Source organism: Lygodium microphyllum, chromosome 18, assembly GCF_053477565.2.
Source record: "Lygodium microphyllum isolate KBCC chromosome 18, Lygodium_microphyllum_v1.1.10, whole genome shotgun sequence".
NCBI lineage: Eukaryota > Viridiplantae > Streptophyta > Polypodiopsida > Schizaeales > Lygodiaceae > Lygodium > Lygodium microphyllum.
The window spans coordinates 25,590,684-25,613,295 of record NC_141152.1 but is presented as its reverse complement, the minus strand read 5'-3'; the positions used below and the strand labels follow the sequence as shown (position 1 = coordinate 25,613,295).

General features: G+C 39.0%; 1 protein-coding gene across 3 annotated transcripts; it reads left to right on the top strand.

Annotated features, from left to right (window-relative positions):
• The first annotated feature begins 6,094 nt into the window (after nt 1-6,094).
• LOC148020691 (patatin-like protein 2) lies at nt 6,095-15,026 on the top strand. 3 transcript variants are annotated; one of them, XM_087699432.1, is made up of 9 exons: nt 6,095-6,233; nt 6,912-7,013; nt 8,096-8,277; nt 8,760-8,949; nt 9,551-9,712; nt 9,914-9,991; nt 12,157-12,378; nt 14,374-14,549; nt 14,643-15,026. In XM_087699432.1, exons 1-9 carry the CDS (start codon nt 6,204-6,206, stop codon nt 14,698-14,700), a joined length of 1,200 nt encoding a protein of 399 aa, XP_087555558.1. In that variant the 5' UTR covers nt 6,095-6,203; the 3' UTR covers nt 14,701-15,026. The 3 variants fall into 3 exon arrangements, with proteins under 3 accessions (XP_087555558.1, XP_087555559.1, XP_087555556.1); XM_087699430.1 differs by lacking the exon at nt 6,095-6,233 and having other exon boundaries at nt 6,388-7,013; nt 14,643-15,025; XM_087699433.1 differs by lacking the exons at nt 6,095-6,233; nt 9,914-9,991 and having other exon boundaries at nt 6,386-7,013.
• Nucleotides 15,027-22,612: the final 7,586 nt, after the last annotated feature.

The following is a 22,612-nucleotide window of genomic DNA, read 5'->3' as shown; positions in this document are numbered from 1 at the left end:
CACTACATGTTTCTCTTGCGCCCATTGTGAATAGGTGCATGAACTATTTTTTTACTTTTTTTCATGACACAGATATGTCATAAACGTTGAATCTCTCTTATATGTGATTTTGAACGTGTAATTTTCTATCCAGACCCCCGACAACCTCGATGGTGGTATGTTGTGCCTCTAGCTCCTCGCAATGCAAGAGTGTATGATGACAGAAATGTTTCGAGCATAGATGAGGAGAGTATGCAAGTGGAGGGATTGATATTGCAAGGGGTAGAGGTTGAAGATGGCTTGGAGCGTGTAGAGGAGGCAATTTTGGGTAACAATGATGGAAAGACAAGAGGCCAGGAATTCTTTGAAAATGAGGTGGAATCATCCTTTTTTGGTGACCTATCTATTGACCTTCTAGTGTATGTGGAGTTGTGCTAAGAGATTAACATGGGGCCACATGCTACATCATACTTGCAGCATCCGCCTACTCAATTCGTTGATGAATCACTTATAAGGGTACTCTAGATTATGCTTAAGTAACATCACTTTTTAAAGAGTTATATTACCGTGCTTTGCTTGAATCTTTATATTGATTATGCTAACATAATTTTTATTCTATGCAGGTGACCTTTTATGATATTTGGAGAGCAGGATGAGTTGAGAGATGAGCGATGAGAAGTTGCAAAAGATATTCACACGTACGTCTCTAGATCAGATGGCCTGATTTAGAGATATGGCAAACCAGGCTATCTTGGACACCATCATGTCATTTTGTTAGATCTACTTTGGCATACTTTGATGCTTCGATTTCTAATAGATGAGATTGATGCTCCAGACTGGGCTCGAATGCAGAGAGTGGTTCTAGGGGGTGTTGCGAAGATGTGTATGTTGTGAGCTCGTGGTCGACTCGAGATACAAGTGCTACTCTTCGCTCTCGTACAAGTTCAGGAGAGGATGGCTCAAGTGGCTGTTGTGGAGGCACCGATGTAGTGTCTCTATCGCATCGTTCTGGTGGAGACATGTCACCTGTAGGGTTTGTCACACGTGTGGGGACATCTACTCTAGTGACTCGAGCTTTTACTCAATCATTCGTAGGTGGCATCCCTATGGGTATTACTCCGAGAGATACCACCCCTATGGGTACACCAGATGTACTGGGGTCTCCTAGTTATGCCTAGGAGCACCATTGTAGGTGGGAGAGGACACACCTTAGATATACCCCAGAGGGATATGGATACCTCATAAAATGACAGAACAAGAGCTATGATCACAAATGATGAGAGGAGGAGGGTGATGTCTCCCATGAGAGAGTTGTGCCAACAAGTTTTTTTGGCACAGCGTCTTGAACCATTGGAAGAACGCACCTAAGAAGAGCAAGGACTACATAGTACCATCCTTGCACCAGGAGTTTCTAGTACCTACCACAACAGAGAGGGTTTTCATTGGGTGGATGATGGAGTAAATGCATACATACATGTCACATAGACGATCAGACGCACGCAAGATACTCAAGAGTGGCACCTCAAAGCCCGAGTGGCTAGACACAAATGACTAGCAAAGACTTAGGGAGGAGGCTACAAATTCTCCAAGATGTTGGAAATAGTGGTGAGAGGTAGCGAGGGTACGATTGGAGGCAGGGGTGGTCCATCATCTTGAGAGTAGCGGCCACACAACTTATCTAGAGGACTTTGTAAGTTTTTCTATTGTTCTTCTCACTTTCTTATTTGCAATATCACTTGTACTGACAATCGTGTTTCTAACAGTTGTATTCTATTTTCTTTGTAGCACTCCATTACAAACCGTGATCCCACTAGCCTGGAGACTTGATATATAGAGAGACACAGTCTCACTGCATTGATCTCGATAGGTTGTATGCACGTGGTGACCCAGTAAGTCAATTATCTTTCTTGTCCGTAGTTACTATTTTTATTAAAATGCATTATGTATAGTGAACTAATGTGTAGTTGTTCATTTTGCAGAGTTCGTTCGATTCTCCTTTACATCGGAATGAGCTTTCAAATGATGGAGATGATCTATAGCTCATGCTTGGATTGCACACATCCTCTTCTTTTTTGGTCCTGTGATTTATGTAAGCATCTTCTATGTACTATGTTATTATCATCATTTGTATATTGCCATAATTCCATGAGTTTTCATCATCGATTTTGTACTTATTCTATATATCAGTCTTGTGGGTTCAACTACATTTTGCGCTCATCTTGATGACCTACCTGCCACCAAAAAAAAATATCTACGTAACCATCGCTATTAGCGTTGCAAATTTACTGCACGCGTCGCTATTGGCATCGCAATATGCGTCACAAACCGTCACTATTTGCATCACAAAATTGACAAAAATTGTGATGCTATTAGTGACGGTTTTATGGAGATGTTAATACTGACGCATTTATTGATGACTAGGGCAATTTTTTTAATGAACATTTTCGTCACTTTGAACGTCAGTATGAGGCATGTATCTTGTAGTGTGCATACCATTTCTTTGATTATTATTGTGTTTCATCCCATCAATAAGTTTATCAAAGTGATTGTGAATATATCATATGGAATGAGAACTTAGCAGTTTTGTTAACTTCTATATAAAATCATGTTTCTTACGTCAGACTATTGGGTCCTGACAAAAATCTTGATCTTGATCTGTATTTTATATGACAACAGCTTTAAAAGCAATAATTACCATGTTTAAGGGGCATATGCACAAGTTTTACACAGATTCTTCTTTGATTATAATCATCTTGTTCCTGTGGAATTCTTGGATACCAGAGCTTTAGTATATTGGTTGTCTTTTAGTTGCATAGGTATAGGCTTCAATTATTGGTTCACCTTAGGTGTAGGGGTTAGTTGAGCCTCTTTATTTGTCAAAATTTGTGGGCTTCTTGGACTTTGGAATCTTAGTTTCTACAAACTTCAATGGTCCTTGTTATTGTAATAGTAAACCACTCAAAAAAGATGTATTTGTTCTATGGTATATGTTCTTAATCTCATAGCATCCAGAATGAACATGAACCGTAGGCACATCAATGACTAACTAGGGCTCTATCACCGAATTGACCATGTCCTTGTTAGAGGTGGTTATCACAGTGTAAGTATGCATACACCTAGCTACTATGGGTAGGGTCATCTCTATTAAGTTGGCAAGCTCAACAGTACTCCCTTCTTAGATGGTAATCTATGTTGTTAATTGCACTATTCGCAAGAGCAAAGGAGTGAATGGGCCTATTTAGGCCACCATTAAATGCTACTTTGTTGGGCTGTTGTCATATGATACATAAATTAAATTGTGTTGCTATATAGTGCCTTCCATTAAACTTGTGTCTCACACATTAGGGATTAGGTTTTTTGCATAAAATTAAATTATTCTTTTTTTTTTAAGTAATGAGTACACTTTTATAATTCTTATTTTTGCAGTGTTTCAAGATGTCAAAGAGAAATTTTTCCCTTGATGGAATGGAGCAAGAGGAGCTTGAGGATAATTGTGATGGCACAACCAGGCCACCCAACATTAATGTGAAGAAAAACCATGTCAGCATCCAAAATCCCTTGCACAATCATGATGTAGTAGCCATGTTTGTTGTACCAATCCAAACCACTTTCCAACAATTGGAGGTCTAAATTGAAGTGGGTGGCATCAATTGTGTCACAACAATTTGGAAACCCATGCAGAGCTTTGAATCCCTCTTTCACCTTGGACAACATTGATTCTATTTGAGGCCACTGGAGCAAGTGACGGCCATTGTGTCCCAATGAGACTACAAAGTCTAGGATAATTTTGGAGACTGGGGATCAGCCACCCATAGCTAAAGTGTTCAGAGACATCAATGCATCACATGCCCAATGCAAGACGAAGAATTGCAATGGCTACTTTACACTCCATAGAGACAATTCTACCAAGAACCTTGCATAGAGCTATAGGGATGCAACCTTGCATAGTTCATTCTAAACTAGAGAGCACACAATGTCGAACAATGCCATTGGAAAGTGAAATACTTCGTGAAACCTTGCATCATTGACGTGCACAAAAGAGACATAGTAATTCCACCAAGTAATGGATAATTGTAGTTAATTAACATACCATGACACTAGTGGTTGCTACGTCCAACAATGTTTGGTGGCTCTTGACATCGACCACGATCGTGGGATTAGTTGAAGAACAAATGATTCATCATTGTCACTATCATCTTCATCAAGGCTATCAAGACAGAGGTCTAGTGCATGCCCTATGACAGAAAACACTGTTAGTAAAGTTTGTAAAAAGCATATCAATGTGAAACTTGTGGTCCAAGCTCTTATAGACAATTGTGTGCCAACATCGAGATAGTCTTTGGACTTGCATCATTGATGGGATCATGGGGTGATGGAGAGAAGATGCCATTATTTGTCTCTGTTTCATATGGCATTTCTATGGGAATCAAGGCAGAAGTTTAATGGAAGCACTTTCAGTTGGATGTTGCAGAGTATGGTCTCATATTACTATGGCACAAAGAGACAAGGGCCAAAGGTGGAGTGGGAGATAATGAAGATGAATCGACAACAATGCTTTCTATGATGACTGATTTCTGGTTGCAAATGCATTGGCAGAGAGAGACACACACACGCAGACACAAACAAACATGGGAGAAAGAGTCAATGTCAATAAAGACTTGCACCCAGAAATCACCTTGTTCTTGTTTTATCTATGCAAGGAGAAAAAATCAAGTTGCACATGGATGTTTGGATCATGAGAGACATTGATAATCTATGAGAGAGAGAGAGAGAGAGAGAATGAAATCATTAGGTGGCCCCCTTTGACCAACCCATTTAAACTTGTGTGTGGCCCTTTATCTTTACCGCAACCAACCAGGCAAGTCCAATCTACAATGGGGTGGACCTTTGGGATCAAAGGCATTTAGATTGGCTCCTCATAAATGAAGTGCAAGGTAAGTACTCACTTAAAAATAAAGAATTGAACTAGCATATTGATCTATTTTCCAAAATCAAGGTGGAATGACCCTCATCCCCCCTTTATCAAGTTGACTTCAGTTGAAATCAATTTTCAGTGGGAGGCATCAAGGTGGCTAACTTGAGGACTCTACCTTATCTGCAAGCAAAGGATTGGATTGTTAAGCCTCATTTCTTCTGGGTTAGACATCATCATATGTTGTCAATTCAAAAGCTCAGATCTCTGGTCATTTATACTTGGAAAGCAATTCCCTTTATGAGGTTCAATCTATTCATAGGAGAGGAGCACGGGTTAAGTTTCCTACCAAAGATATCATAGGAAGATGAAGCAAGTAATAGTTGTCTATCCGCAAGTTATAGTTGTCTGTCCACTCTGCAAAGGATTTGAAGTGAATTTATTTCCTCTTTCCTGGGACTACCCCCAAAGCAAAAGGATCTGGTTTAATGTACAAGACTAGTTCTCTCGTGGTCAAATTCATGATTTCATTTCTTGGAAGATGGCCCTACTAGGCTGGAAAGGTAGTATGTCTCTCACTCTATTCGAACCTTGGTATGCGATCAGGCTCCTCTTTTGAAAAAGATTTGGGACAATAAGAACCACTTAGTCTACAAAGGGAAGCCTTGGTTGTATAAATTAGATCCAATGGATCGTTTTGTGAAATTCTGTCTAGAAGTATTACGCTCGTTGAAAGCCAAGTCCAAAGAGATAGAATTAGGGTGATTTGCTCCAAGTTACATAGCTCTTGCCTTCTTACTGCAAGGCTGTAAATATTTTCTAATACATCTCAATCGGTGATGCTTGTAAGGAAGGATTTTGTGAGGTTTTCACCTTGTTGGAAAACCCGATCCAAATTGTTAGTTTTAACGGTACTATGAATCTGAGCATCAAGAGCAGGTACAGTGTCGATACATTGACGTACTTTAACCAGATCCGCGCGCAAAGTTATCACCATATTCATCCGCCGTTGGAGATTGAGGTGGTCACTGTGATCAGAATGGAAGATCATAACGTTACTGTCGACAGATTTTAATTAAAACCCTAATTACGTTAACCTCTTGGAAACGTTCGGACGTTATAACCCGATCAGAATTCGACTTGTATACTTCGCCGATAAGTGCGAAAATTCTGTGTGATCATTGATAATTGATGTTGGCTGAAGCATGCGGCAAAGTATTAATATGGATCATATTCATGAGCGGCCGATAGCTTGCTTTTCAATACAATCAAATTAACAGGTCGATCGAGCTACGCTTGGCTGCACGCAAGGATGATCGACAGGCTGACGAGCGATTGTAGGGTAATTATATATCACTACAAGTTATCATCGGCGTATAAGCTTGATTACATTCATGTATTCTGATGTCGCAATTTATTTAAAAACTTCCCGATTTACATTATATTTAATTTTGTCGCTGTTGGGTTATCGACGTGACCTATATTTGTAATTAGGGTTCCTTGTCTGTATTTATTACTCGTATGCACATTCGGATGTCGTAATTTATTCAAAATTTCCCTGATTTAGTACATCATCAAGAATTGTCGCTGTTGGGTTATCATTAATATTGTTGATCGTCTCACAATTATTCAGTATTATTAGCTTTAAAATCAGTCAATGCTAATCCTGATCACCGCCCACCAACAAACTGCTGATCGCATCGCATGTATAAATTCAAGCGATTAGCGAATGGGTCTGATCATTGGCTGATCATGATCTAATATTATAACATCACATACTGATCACTCGACCGATCATCTTGATCGACTAATCTTATGATATAGTTAGTACACACCGATCATTCGACGTATATCGTCAGGGTGACTGATTATAAATCTATACTGTATAACTCACTGATCATAATATAAATTGGCCGCTTGGGATCTACCAATCGACCGGATGGCTGAGATAATTAGTGTGAGTGATACAAATACCAATACCAATACCAATTACAGTCCTGCCGACAAATTCCATTTTCAGGGGGAGCCTGGCAGGAGGACCTGCATTCTGAGCATCGACGGAGGAGGCGTCAGAGGCGTCATCCCTGCTGCAATTCTTGAATTTCTCGAAGAGCAATTACAAGTATGCTATCTCTGCATTTATTACTGTCACGTATAGTTAGCAATAGAAACTTATATATTGTGCTTCCCTTTGAGATAATCCAATTAGATCTGTATAGACCCCTTCTTAGAGTTAGCTAAGATAATCGCGCCCTCTCAATTGTCTCACTTTTCATAACCTTGTAAATAAGAAGTGATTATAGCACATCATCTCTTTAAATCTGGTGTCATAATATTGTTAATTACACTAATTAGTACCATACAAGTATTCATTACGTAAATCTATTAGTAATTTCAAAACGATCAAGTCATATAAATTCGCTAGAGCTTGCTTACTTTTGAGCATTAACTTTCCTATGCATTGCTTAATATTTTATTACAATTAGCGTAATACAAACTATCTTGTTTGGAAATAGAACTACCTATATGCGAGCCATGCGATTTTGTTGCTGCAAATAACAATCTGAACTCTTTAAGACCTTGGGGTTTTTTGTGAAGTATTTTCTTGCCAATCTTTGAAACTAAAACATCATTTCAATTCTAGATTCCTGGGGTTGTTCTTGCTAACATGTTGAATATCTTGCATCATGACCTTGGTTCATCTTCTAGAAACAAACAAGAACAACAATGCCTTAGCAGTGTTCTGCACCTTTGGGCATGTTGACATGCACATGTATCTAACTTCTTTTCCCCAAATAAACAGACATTTTATTCGAAACATGTTTGTGCCCAACATCTAGTGCTTAGTAGCTTGATTAAAGGCCACCCTAACAAAATTAATTGCAAAATGTCAATATTTCAATATTTCTCTTCCATTCAGATGAAAGCTTCCCAAACTAACAACATGCTCATAGAGACAAAAAGTCTAGGGTGTACTAAGAGAGCAATTTCAAACCATTTATAATGACATGTTGTCATGGATAAAAAGGCCAAGCTTGTTTATTTATAGAGTAGCATGTTTTTTCTAACATTAATAAAGTCATATTATTATTTTTAGTGGTAGTGTACTTAATTAGATTTTGAATTTAAAAAGCTTTGGTGTCCCTCGAGAGACCAAACCTTCATCACTACATGGCATGGCCATAACAAATTAAAAATGTGCAGGAACTAGATGGACCAGATGCTAGAATAGCAAGCTACTTTGATGTAGTTGCTGGTACTAGCACCGGAGGCATCATTGCAACAATGCTTAGCTCCCCGGATGCATCAAGAAATCCTTTGTATAGAGCAAAAGATGTCACATCATTCTATCTTGAATTTGCCAAGTTGGTCTTCCCACAACAGTCGTAAGGCCCCAAAACATTTAACAAGTTGTGATACTTGTAGTATCTTTTAAATTAGCGTGAGTTTCATAAGACAGTGCTTGTTCCATTGGGATAGCAATAAATAACATGAATGTTTTACAGCGTTATTTAAACATATCCATCATTTATCAATTGTAATTATCTTTTGGTGCATTTAATTGTGGTTCAAATTAGCATGCATGCAGGGGATTTGTTCATCCATAGCTTAATGTGAAGTAAATATGTTTATGGTAGCAACTTTACATATTTTGTGTTCATATAGTTAGTAAGTTTCTAAATGTATATCAAGAAATTCTACCTCTAACAATCACTTTGGAATACATATTCTAATGAAAGAGTGTCATTATAATGGCATGCTCAAATTACACATTTTATTTTTCAACCTTAGAACTTATGAGAGAGGAATGCAATTGTGATCATTAATTAATATAATCATTTGTTAAACAACATGTGATGTGTATTAGGCGTAGAATCATTGGCTCAACAGAAGAGGTACTTAAGATGTTGACTGGTCCTAAATACTCACCAACAAATTTGGAGGATATTTTAGCAAACCAACTGCACGATTTGAAGATGAGTGATGCCATTACAGAGCTTTTGGTTCCAAGCTTTGATATAAAGCTAATGCAGCCAGTTTTCTTCTCAACAACTGAGGTACTCTAATGTAACTCTCATGATTTAACATTTTTGTGTTCTAACCATATTTTTGTAATGAAGTAATAGTTATATTATTTTCAATTATTATTTGATTCAATCCCATAGCCAATCACATAAATATAATACCACCTAGTGAGATCACCACTTAACACAAGATCTACCATGTTCATTGCTTTCTTCTTGATAAATTCTATTATCCTTTAAGTGCTTAAAAATCATTGAAAACCTTCATTACGTTTGTTGCATTAGGACATGCCATTGGAAAAATATAATTAGAATTTTTCTTAAACTATTGTTAAAAAATCATCCCAAGTGCCATTTACAATTTCATCCCTTTGTTTTGGAGTTAGAAAGGCAACGTAAATTGTTGGATGGACAACCACGTATTATATTGGATAACCATTACGATTAGAAATCAGAGGCTAGAGGGTACATTACATTGTCAAGCTGATCATTAGTTGCATAAAATGGTTTTAGGTGACAGACTCCTTGCAACAACCCTAGATTTATAAAATAAGTGCAAGTATCTAACCTTCTAACTACTTATAATAGGGCTTTCAAAAACATTGATCATGGTACACATTTGATGGTTTTGCAGGCCAAAGAAGATTCTCTAAAAGATGCATACCTTAGGGATGTTAGTAGGGGTACCTCAGCTGCTCCAATTTATTTCCCTCCCCATTTCTTTCAAACTCAAGACTCTTCCAACAATCATAGAGATTACAATCTTGTGGATGGAGCCATAGCAGAGAACAACCCTGTAAGAGTACTTGACTTTTGCTAGATTTTTGAGTCTTTGAACTTGAGTCAACATCTTAAAGAAATTATTCAATGATTTCTATGCCTCACATGTGTTATCTAGTCAAAACATGATTTTCCTCATGCTCAATGAAATTCATTCATCATAACATGTGCACAGCTATTTCAACTTGTTCTTATCCCCTCTTTCCTTTGCATCTAGACATATCTTTCCATAATTCATGTGCTCAAGGAGGTCTACAAAGGGAACGATCAATTTTGCAAGCACATGAAGGATAAAGTAAGTGTTGTAGATCATTAGTGTTCCACAAATGTATGACCCAAACTATTCATCTTTTGACTTTCTCCTCTTAATGGCATGCTAATATATATAAATTAGATCACTCGAATCATGAGTCCAAATCATGAACACTTTTAAAATTTTAAATTTATGTAATGCCTTTGTTTTATGTGTGGAATTGTCTGTATCAGTGTTAGTTAATCATTTCTTGAAGCTCTACATTGTTCAAATATTAGATCTACATTCCAAAATGCTGGCCCTTTAGGTCATATTCACTTGAGTTGTTTCCCATGAAACACAATGTCTTTTTTGAGTACCATATGATGAGAAACACCACACTTTTAACATGCTATACCTTCAATGTAGGTTAATTGAATTGTATGTTGATGGTAGCATGCCATAGTTTGTTATTGACCTCAAACTCAATAGAAAAGTAATTATGAGCCTAGCAAGAATTTTCCATATACAAAACATATTCTAGCCAATTGTTGTTTCTATGCAAATTTTATTACAACTAGAAAGGATTCAACCATTCTTGTTTTTTCTGAAGGAGAACCATAATTTCATAAACTAAAACCTTCCTCTAGCAAAGAAACAACTCCACATCTCCACCATTTTCTACTTTTGTACTACTCTTGAAAGAATAAAGCCAATTTTGAGCCATAGTTTGGACTTTTCACAAAAAAATTCATGTGTTATTTAACACCAAATCTTAAGAAGTTAAAACTATGACCCACTCAAGACTAAGATAAAATTTGTTTCTATGCTTTCCATTCATATCATTTTTATATGCAAGCAAATAGAGTTCTTATAGCTTTGTTCCACTATTTTATAGCTCCAAAATGATTTGTCAAGGCCAATACAATACAAATACAAGCCATTGTTTCGTATGATGTTTGCATAGCAATTAGGTCTATATAAGGGATATTGGTTGCATAATGACTAGTCCATTTACCTTACATAAGGGATATTGGTTGCATGATGACAAGTCATTGTACCTTTTTGAGTGTTGATGGTCTAGAGAAAGCCCTAGTGCATTCACCTTGCCTTAGAGCATGACATCTTCTTAATATTTTTCCATTCCATTGTATTTATGCTTCTTTGGACATATAAATGTTTTTATTACCTTTAGATGTTTAATTTGAATGCACCTTTATCTACCAAATGGAAGACAATTATCAAAAGGCAACTTATTGTATTGAGGATGCTCCAATATACTCCATAAAAAAGGCTGTTCAATGAAATTTGGAAGAGTTTGAAAGAAAAAGTGTCCCATGGATTTTCCAATTGCATGATCTCTTCATTTCCTAAAGCACAACATGAGAAACTCATTCAAAGACCTTACTTCAATTTGGAATGCTACAACCTTTATTACAATGTGTTGCATTTAGGCATTCAAATACCACATCAACTAACCTACAACAACTTTTGGCAAAAGACAAGAGCATGGGGGATATAGATTAAAGATGTTGAGGCCATCATCCTAACTTTTAAAATCTAAATTTTTCCTAGACTCCCTTAAGGCATACCCTCCTTGGCTTCATCCTTCGAAAATTTCATGGACTTGACTAGTTATAGATGGGATTGAAGCAACATATTAAACAAAAAAGGTGAATCACCTTTTGTTTAGAGATCGTAATTTTGACCTCAAAGGTCAATTTCCATCCACCAATTCTTAACTTACATCAAAGGTCTGTAATAATATCTAAGCTTTCAAAATGTTAAGCATTTCCTCATTAATGAGAAACAAGGATACATCCAAGGCTTTCTCACCTTTTGAAACCTTTGCATTTGTATAAAATTTACCCAAATTAATCAAAGTTTACTTGAAGCATTTCTTTCTTCACACAAAATAATCAATGCTTACTTCAAAACAAAAATGTGCTCATCCAAATTGAGTTGGATGAGCAAGTTGTTGAAGATTGGTGATCTGTTCTTATGAAAAAATGGTTAGAAAATTAGATTTTGCATTATGCTCATCATGGAGAGTGCTTTGAGTAAGCTTAATTTAACCACATTTACTTACATCATAGATTTGTTACTAGTTATATCCTATATTTTATTTTGTTAATAAGAATGAGAATTCCATATTCTTGTTGGTGTTGTGTACTCTGCTTTTAATGATCATGTCAATCAACTCACATAGCTTTTTCTTTGTAAATAAGGACTATCGAAACTTCTTAGTGTTATCATTGGGTACTGGCACAAGGTCTATATCCTATGAAGCACAAGAAGTAAGCCATTGGGGGGCACTCTCATGGATTTTCAAAGATGGACAAGTTCCTTTAGTGGACATGTGTTTGGATGGAAGTGCAGATATGGTGGACTTCAACTTATCAGTTGTTTTTCAAACACTTGAATGTCGAGGCAATTACTTACGAATACAGGCAAGTACTATTGAATCATGTTTTAACTATGACAAAAATGATGCAATAGCACTAAGGGACTAGTGCCCTATGGTTTCTCAAGTTTGTAATGTGTTGACTCATACTCCTTTTGGAAGCTAGAAGTAGCATGCATAATATCAAAACAATGTGTCTAAGAAAATACATGTTGCTAAATGTAGCAAGAATACAAAGTAAACTAAGCGCATTATGAAAAATAATGAAGTATATTGATTTCTACTCATTACATAAAATAGTCATCACATGATAAAAAAGAATGCATTATATTTATTTCTACTCATAAGATGAACACTCAACACATCATAAAAAAGAATGCAAAGTAAACATAGAAAGCACACCCACAAGAGCTAATTCAAAGTATAGTTCTACCTTGTACAAAGATAAGCCATCACATGCACATTAGACAAGTCCAAAGATAACACAAGGGCTCCTACATGATGCCATGCAACTTGTGTGATCATTTCTTTGTAGAGGAGATCACTCCTAGCATTCAAGGCATCTAAAGTCCCAAACTCTAAAAGATGGCCTAGCTTCATATGTTTGAAAATGAAACTTGCTTAGTACCCCCAATCTTAGACACTATTTCAACTATATGGCTAAGCACTATCAATGTTTGTTATTTTAGTTGCAAACAAAGCGATCCACTCATGAAGTGTGAGAAATATAGCATGGAAATGTGAGCAACTCCATGCTTTCCTATCCCTCTCCATATGCACCAAAGTGTCTTCACTTTAAGTGTTAATGTGAAATCATTTGGATCCACCTACATGGGTTTACATGCTCATTTCTTTCTATTCTTCACAAGCTCCACGATGAATTTTGCATAATATGATGCATGCTAGAAAGAAAACACCCTTTTGGCTATAGGTAGGGCATGTTCTATGGGAAATGTGCTTACTCTCACTCAAGAGAGAAAGGGGAGAGAGGGAAAGAGAAAAAGGAGAGGAGAGAGAGAGAGAGAGAGAGAGAGAGAGAGAGAGAGAGAGAGAGAGATAGGATATCAAACACATCAACTTTACCATACATAACTTGGACTACACTTTAGACCATACTTACCCATGTCATGAGCCAAAAGTAGGTGGAGGTGAACCCTCTACTTGCAACTACAAATGCTAATTTTGAAGTGAGCAAGCATATTACACCTTTATTATTTTCCAACCTCGACTAGTGGTTAAAGTTGTAAAAAACATAATCATAATTTCAACCTACATGATTAAACTCACTGTAAGTATACTCATGTAAATATACATAATATACCAATTAAAGAAATTATGTGTGTCTATGTGCACGTGCACATAAGTGCCTAACATGTGCATTAAGAAGGGGTGTATTTCTATTGGGAAAAGATGAATTATTTCATTGTTGTTTTTAATCCATATGAAGCAAAATCGATGAGTCTTAGGCATACTAAGGTTATGGTCACCAATATGTTTTGCCTCAAAGGAGTATGTTATATTATTTATGTTTCTAATAAATCCATTCCACCAAGATATGCCACATTTTGCTTCTCAAAGCATAACTTGGTCCACGCACGAATATATTTTGACGATTGAGGTAGATAGTACACACATGGGAGAGTTCTAAGAGACTTTTAAGCTACCTTTCCCAACATTCCCTAATAGTTCTTAGACATGTTAATAAAAAGTCTATAATTTTGGAGAAAATATCAGATGATTCAAAAAGGCATAGAAAATTGAATGCTCAGGGCATCATAAAAGTGCAGCTTTTGAACAAGATCATTCATGTTTCCATGTGTAGCCTTTGCATCAACCTTAGTATTTGTGTGTGTAAATTATGCATTGACCTTAGCATCTCTTTCTATTAAATATGCTACACATATATGTGGATTAAGATCAACTTTCTTGGAAACTATTGTAAGCCCATAGAATAGCAAACCATTTCCGAAAATTTTAAGAACATGTTTCATGGCTTATGCTTCTTAATATGTTTTATAGCTTATGGTTTCTAACATGGCAGGCTACCAATCTACCTGAAGATGTATCAAAATTGGATAATCCAACTGATCAAAACATGCAAAAATTGTATGAAATTGGCACTAATCTTCTCGACAATCAAGTTACAAATGTTGATGTTAGCACAGGACAATATATTCCACAACCTAGCCAAGGAACAAATAAAGAGGCCCTTACAAGGTACTAGTCCTCATAACCCTTAATTAAAAACAAACCTTTGAATATAATAGGAATACTCAACATTTTCTCCTTTTTTGTTTTTAATCATGTAAGGCTTGCTCGAGAGCTCGTGAAGGAAAAAAGAATGAGGAACATTGCAATTCATAGGTAGTCAATTTCAACATGAAATATGGTTGGTAATTGTGTGGCAGTGTCAAAACCCCTCTCCTTCACAATCCTCATCCACTTCCACATTGAATTATGTTTATTCTATTGATATGTCAATGTTATCTATACATGTATCCTTGTAAATAAGACTTGGTATTAGAACCATGATTTTGCATTTGCAAAATCCATTAAAGCTTTGTATAACATGAAAGACCTCTTAAATGGCGTAAAGAATTGGAAGGAAGACCTTGAGACACAACAAATTTGTCATATCACTCATCCCTACAAAAAGTAAAGAATGTCTCATGTATTTTAATATAGGATGGGTTTTGTTTAGCCCATTTTCATTTGGAACATCTTTGATAGCTAGATTTATTGACTTTCCAAAAGTATACCCTCTACAAATTGCAAGGAACATAAAGCCAATTATAGCATGCTAAAGAGTCAATATGACACTCTCCAAGTTATTAGAGTTAGGGGGTAATGCATTAGCTATGTTGATCATTTGATCATTTATTGCATTATCCTATATCATATATTGTATTTGGTTCATTTGGTAGAAAAAAATAGAAGAGAACAAGAAAGAGAGACACCATATGCGAGAACTCCAATAGTCACAATGTGTGACCGGTCTTCCCTTATTCAATAGTTTCTTGTTGGGAACTCCAATAGTCACAATGTGTGATCAACCTTCCCTTATTCAATAGTCAAGAAGGCCAATCGCACATTGTGATTGTCGGAGTTCCCACAAATGGTGTCTCTATCTCTTGCTCTCTTTCTTTCAGTGATTATTGAATAAGGGAAGGCTGATCACACATTGTGACTATTGGAACTCCTACATATGGTGTCTCTCTAAAAGTATTATCAAGAAAAGGGCATGCAAGAAATTGATGCAAAAACTAACAAAGAGATATAGAAAAATATGTTTGACTACATGAACAAAGTAAAAACATTATATCATTCCAAAAAACCTTATACAAACATGTACCTATCCAACCTCTTTTCTACATAATCAAAGAAATTTTCCATGAGAACTAAACTTGACTTTGAACCTAGTCATTCTCCATTTTTGTCTAAGCAATGAACTACAAATCAAAAGGGTGAAACATAGTTTGAAAGAAGTATAAGGAAGGAAACATTCATGTAAAGGTTTAAGAGAGATATAAACAAAGATCGATGTGAATGAGATGATACATAGAGAAAATTAAGTAATTAACTTGTGTTCATTAATACTAGGTGCACTCATATCTCATCATAACAAGTACTTACAAAAAAAAGAGAAGAGGGAAGGAACCCATTAAAACTAGATTCTATGGGAATAGTTTGATTTTATTATCATTATAAGTAACACATGTGGGTTATTTTAATACTAAAAAACTTTAGATGTGTGTGTGCGTGTGTGTGTGCACGCGCGCGCGTGCGCGTGTGCGTGTCATGTGCGCGTGCGCGTGTGCGTGCATGTGCAGGTGCACGTGTGCATGCGTGCGTGCGTGCGTGTGCGTGTGCGCATGCACGTGCGCGTGTGCGTGCATGTGCAGGTGCGTGCGTGCGTGCATGCGTGTGTGTGTGTGTGTGTGTGTGTGTGTGTGTGTGTGTGTGTGTGTGTGTGTGTGTGTGTGTGTGTGTGTGTGTGTGTGTGTGTGTGTGTGTGTGTGGACTCAAATTACTACTTTAAAACCTTAGTCCTTATGCTTATGTATGGTCTAACATAAAAGAGCTTATAGGCTTCAAGAGAAAGGTTGTTTTCTTGATATACAAGTTATGGATCATCCCTTATGGAGTCCTTACATATTAGAATATTCAAGGTAACAATTGTTCTTGGATATTTATTATATGACATGAATTCCTATACCATTTTCTTGAAGCCCAAATGCTAATTTCTATCATTTTCTTATTCAAGAAATATGTAGGGTGTAGTTTGTATATCTTTATGTATTGGTGCAATTTTGTCTTGGTTATTATTCTTATTTATAAAGTGATAGAATAGGCCAATATAATTTCGCAATCTTTCCATGCCATTCCAATAGAAGCATCGATCAATATCTAAAGATCCCATATAGTAAAAGATTCAGATCTATTTAAAAAAATATTTTAGCCATATTCTAAGGGAGATCGTTCAGGTTTCATCTTCATTTTGAAGTTCTTGTTGTAAGTTCAATTTTGAGGCTATAATTTCAATATTGGTCCAATGAAAGTAATGCAGTGTAGGCTTGGAAGAAAGAAATTTTCAAGGTTAGAATGGACTAGATGGTAATGATAGACTATTGATGAGAAATTAAAAGCCTCCTCTTTTCCTAATATGACCATCAACACCAACAATAAAAGATCAACAAGATGAACAAGCATTAAACCAGACCATGTAAAGTCCAAGACCATAATGTCATTGTTATTAAATGATGTCAATGGATACATGATGGGCATAGAAGAAGAGACGTGAAGCAAACCAACATCACATAAGATGGTGAAAGACATATCATAAGTGCAAAGGATAGAGGCATGAAGACCGTGGTAAGGCAAACACAAGCCACACAAGGCTAATGAATAAAGAGAGAGGAATGAGGAAAAACAACGAGAAGAGGATGAAAGGTGAGAAGGATCGAAGCTTGCACGCGAGCTATGGCGGGAGAGCAAGAGCAAGAAAAGAGAGACAAGAAATGGAAACTCCAACAGTCACAATGTGTGACCGGGCCTTCCTTTATTCAAACTGTCACTAAAAGAATAAAGAATAAAGTGACATGACGGGCGCCCGCCACCTGCAGTGTGCAGTGGCGGGTACTGTCAGTGTAGTAATACACGGGGCGGCACAGCGGAGGCGCCTTTACCCCCAACAACCTCCCACTTAAAGGCGAATCTGCCCTAGTGAGAGAGAAAAGAAAAAAGAAAAGACAGTACAAATGTACATAGGTACAAGGGATGAGGAAAGGCGACATCTCATCCAACGCCCATCAACCTCCTATGGAAGGCAAAGCGCTCAGTAGTGAGGCTCTTCGTGAGTAGATCTGCAGGATTCTCGTTAGTGGAGATCTTGACAAGGTCAACAGACTTGTCCTCCACGACACCACGTATGAAGTGATACCTCACCTCAATGTGTTTCGTCTTCGCATGGAAGACCGGATTCTTAGCCAACTGAATGGCACTCATAGAATCCGAATGCAGTGTAGGTATAGCATCAATCCCAAGGTCAGCAACTAGACGGCCTAACCATATGGCCTCCTTGCAAGCCTCAGTGGCTGTAACATACTCGGCCTCAGTGGTAGACAAAGCCGTACACTTCTGAACCCTGGACATCCAAGAGACAGCCCCTCCAGCATAGGTGAATACATAGCCAGAAGTGGACTTCCTACTATCTGCATGTCCTGCATAATCGGAGTCAGTGTACCCCACGACCCCTGTATCCTGGCTGCCATAGCAAATACACATATCTGTTGTGCCCTTCAGGTACCTCATGATACCCTTCACGGCATCCCAATGTGTGCTGCCAGGTGTAGCCATATAGCGTGCCACAACACCAACTGCATGCGCAATATCTGGACGAGTGACTATCATGGCATACATTTAAACTGCCCACGGCTGAAGCATAAGGGATCTTGGCCATCTCGGCCCTCTACTCATCTGTCTGCGGACAATCGGCCTGTGATACCTTCACATAAGAAGGTAATGGACAGCCAATAGGCTTTACGTCCTGCATGCGGAAGCGCTCAAGGACTTTATGAATGTACTCCCGCTGTGAGAGATACAAAAGCCCCTGATGCCTATCGCGCTTAATGCGCATCCCAAGTATATGTGAGGCATGTCCCAAATCCTTCATCTCAAAGCTCTTCTTCAGCTGAGATTTAAGAGCATCTAGCTCATCATGAGCTTTCCCTGCTATCAGGATATCATCAACATAGAGTACTAAGATAAGCAAATTGCCATCACGGGCTTTCTTCGTGTAAAGACACAGATCCATAGCACTCCTGCTGTAGCCCTGTGACTGCATAAAGGCATCAAACTTATGATACCATTCCCTAGGTGCCTGCTTCAAGCCATACAAGCTCTTCTTCAACTTGCACACTAGGTGCTCCCTGCCAGGTTCGGCAAAGCCCTTAGGCTGATCCATATAGATCTCATCATGCAAGTCCCCATGTAGAAAAGCCGTCTTGACATCCATCTGATATAGATCTAAGTCAAGCTGTGCAACCAAAGCCAAGACTAAGCGCAGGGTGGTCATCTTAACCACAGGAGAGAAGACCTCATCAAAGTCCACACCATGTTCCTGCTTAAAATCCTTTGCTACCAATCTAGCCTTGTATGCCGGCTTGGGGTGTCCAGGGGTACTTTTCAGCTTGTACACCCACTTACATGGCAAAGCCTTCTTGCCCTTAGGCAAGGCAACCAAATCCCAAGTCTCATTCTTATGCAGGGAGTCTATCTCAGACTGCATAGCCCTCTCCCAGGAGTGACTGTCACCCCTGCGCATAGCCTCATCATAAGTGAAAGGCTCTCCTGCATCCGTAACCAAAACATAATGCATAGAGGGCTGAAATCTGTCAGGTGGGCGTCTGTCTCTAGCAGACCGTCTCACCGCACGCTCTACTGCCTGTCTAACTGTCTGTCCAACACCCTGGCCCTGTGGAGGAACTACTGTAGGCTGTACTACTGGCTGTGCTGGAGCTCTAGGCTCCTCCTGAAAGATCACTCTGCGGATCTCAACCACCTTCTTAGGCTGCCTGTGCATCTTGTCTTCATGGAAGACGACATCATGGCTGCGTACTATTTTCCACGCCTGCGGATCCCATAGGCGATAGCCCATCTCTCCTGACTCACCATAGCCAACGAATATGCATTTAATGCTCTTTGGATCCAATTTTCTCCTCTTGTCCTTGGGCACATGGCAGAATGCCTCACATCCAAAGACACGGAGATGCGCATAAGAGGGTGGCTTACCAGCCCAAACTTCCTCTGCAACATGGAAATCCAATCCACTGGAAGGCGATCGGTTTATGACATGCACTGCCGTACTAACTACCTCAGCCCAAAAACTCTCGGGTAGGCCTGCATGGCTAAGCATAGAACGCACACGCTCCTGAATAGTCCTGTTCATGCGCTCAGCCAAACCATTCTGGGGTGGGGTGTAAGGGGCGGTCAACTGACGCTTAATACCCCTGTCATCACAAAACTGCTCAAAAGCATGCGAGACATATTCTCCCCCATTATATGTCCTAAGGCATTTCAGCCTACACCCAGTCTGGTTCTCAACAAGAGCAAGCCATCTCTGAAAAACTGCCAAGACATCGAACTTCTGCTTTATGGGATAAGCCCACACTTTCCTAGAAAAATCATCAATGAAGGTAACGAAGTACTTCGCGCCACCCATAGACATGCAAGGCATAGGCCCACAAACATCGGAATGCACCAATGCTAAGGGCTCACTCATGCGTGGCCTACCCGATTTCTTATGCGTAGACATATTCTGCTTACCATAAAGACAATGATCACACGAGTCAAAACATGCATAATCCAAAGGCGGAAGATACTGCAAACTAGATAACATATTCATTCCCTTCAAAGACATGTGCCCTAAACGAGCATGCCAAAGTGATACATGTGGGATAGAACCCACTACCAAAACATGGTCAACTGAGGACCCAGATACAACAAGAGGATAGAGGCTGCCAGACTTGGCGCCTCTAGCAAGCACAAGTCTACCACGAGTAATCTTCCAGGCAGAATCCCCAAAACATACATGAAATCCTGCATCATCCAGCTGTCCTGCAGACATAAGACTGCGTGTAAGCGCAGGTACATGACGTACATCCCTAAGCAAAAATGAACTGCCAGTGGAAAACTGCAACTGAATATCACCCATGCCCACAATGTCAAGAGACCTGTCGTCTCCAAGTCTGACTGAACCAGATATAGTGCGGTAAGAGTGGAACCACTCACGGTAAGGCGTCACATGGAAGGATGCTCCAGAATCCAATAACCAGCACTGTGCATACATACTAGATGTCTCAATCAAGTGTGAAGCATTAGAAGAACTAGCTGCAAGTATAAACTCATCACCACCATCGGACTCCTCAGTCTGCGTGACATTAATTTCCTCAATCTTGACGCTGGACTTCGCAGGTACTATGCTGCGATCAGAGGACTTCTCATGCACTTTATCTTTCCCCTTATCCTTGCGCTTCTCATTGCGCAACTCATGACACAGTGGTCTAATATGGCCCTTTTTCCCACAATGATGACAAGTGACATTTGCATTGCGCCCACGCGACTTACTACGCGACTTGCCAGGAGATTTAGACCGACCCTTCTGCGAGTCACGACCACGGTTATTACCACGATCATTCCTGTCATTCCTGCCTCTAACTGTCAAAGCATGACTACCACAAGAGGCATCCAAGTTTTTGCGATTCACCTCTTCCTAAAGAAGAGCACTCTCAACATCTGCCAATTTTAGAGTAGCACTAGAGGCACAAAGAGCAGTACGGAAAACATCCCATGACTCATTCAAAGTCCCAAGCAAGAAAAGAGGAGTTACTTCCTCTCCAAAGGTGATATCTTGCGAAGTCAGGTTCTTCAGTATAGCATGGAACTGGCTCAAGTGAGCAGACATAGTCGCATTATCCTTCATGCGCAGATCCATAAGCTGCTTCAACCAGTACATCTAACTTGCCGGACTTTTCTTATCATAAAGATTCTTGATCTTATTCCATAGATCCCATGCACTCTGTGCTTCCTCAAATACATTATAATGTACCTGTTCAGTGAGAGACAATACAATCATGGACTTGCATAGCTCATCAAGTTCAAGCCAGTCGTCATTGTCCATAGTTTCAGGCTGCTCCCCACTCAACCGAAGTGGCTTAATCTGAGATTTCTGCACCAAGACCTGCCAAATTTGACTCTTCCAGTAAGAGTAGTTGGTACCATCCAACTTTGTAATGTTAAAGATGGCACTATCATTCGAAGATGACGCCATTATGCAGGCTGGAAATGCCCAAACAGTCCAAAAACTGCTTGCTGTTTTACTGCAGAAACTGCCCAAAAATGACCAAAACGGGGTCCAAAGGGCGAGCAAAGTGTGCCAAAAGTTGCTGCCCACTTAGTACTAGGTGTGGTACACCAAATCAGGATATTTCAGCATGAAAAGTATACCTCAGTCCACCAATAACTGCTTGCTGTAATAAATTGCAGGTATGCAATCTAGAGAGCAAACTGTCCCAAAATAGGATCCAATGTCAAGCAAACAATGCTAGGTCCAAAGCCGGCATGAAACGGACATAAGCAAGGCCAATGACAGTGAAAAGAACATGAGCTCAACACCGAAGCATGTCAAAATAACATCTACCAGTGAAAGGCACACCCCCAGACACTCTAGGCAAAGTGTTCCTGTAACTGCCAAAACCTGACACAAATAGGTGTCTGCTCAAAGAGAAAGATCCAAATATGAGACTCAGCTCATAAGCATCCTGTGAACCAAGAGTACATCAATGCATATCCATAAAGATCGGAGTATGATCCCAAAGTCTCAATGCGTATGTAGCTGCTCAAGACATAAACTGCTCCAAATACATGTAAGTGCTCCAATAGCATGCAACTGTCAAAGGTCAAGCAAGCATGTAAAATGCTCCCACTGGCACAAAAGGCGTACAAAGCGAGCTCAGAAGCTCAAATAACCCAAGAGAAAGCACCAGTGATAAGTGACCCTATCAATGCATCAAGCGCATCCAAGAGAGCATGACATACATGAAGCACCGGTCGTATTAACCATGAAGCAATACATAAGCCCAAATAAGCTCTCGGTCAACTCAATGATATCCAAATAGCAACCAAGATCAATGATCAAGTAAGTCGGGGATGCTCAAATACATCCAAATCCAAGCTCCAAATGTTGGTATGGCATACACGAACCAAATAGCATATGTCACGAA

Bases quoted from the DNA above. Each gene is read 5' to 3' on its own strand.
- LOC148020691 (XM_087699430.1), top strand. From the start codon at position 6,831: ATGGCTGAGATAATTAGTGTGAGTGATACAAATACCAATACCAATACC. The intron at 8,278-8,759 runs GTAAGGCCCCAA...GATGTGTATTAG, and splicing joins TTGGTCTTCCCACAACAGTC to GCGTAGAATCATTGGCTCAA. The intron at 8,950-9,550 runs GTACTCTAATGT...ATGGTTTTGCAG, and splicing joins TTTTCTTCTCAACAACTGAG to GCCAAAGAAGATTCTCTAAA.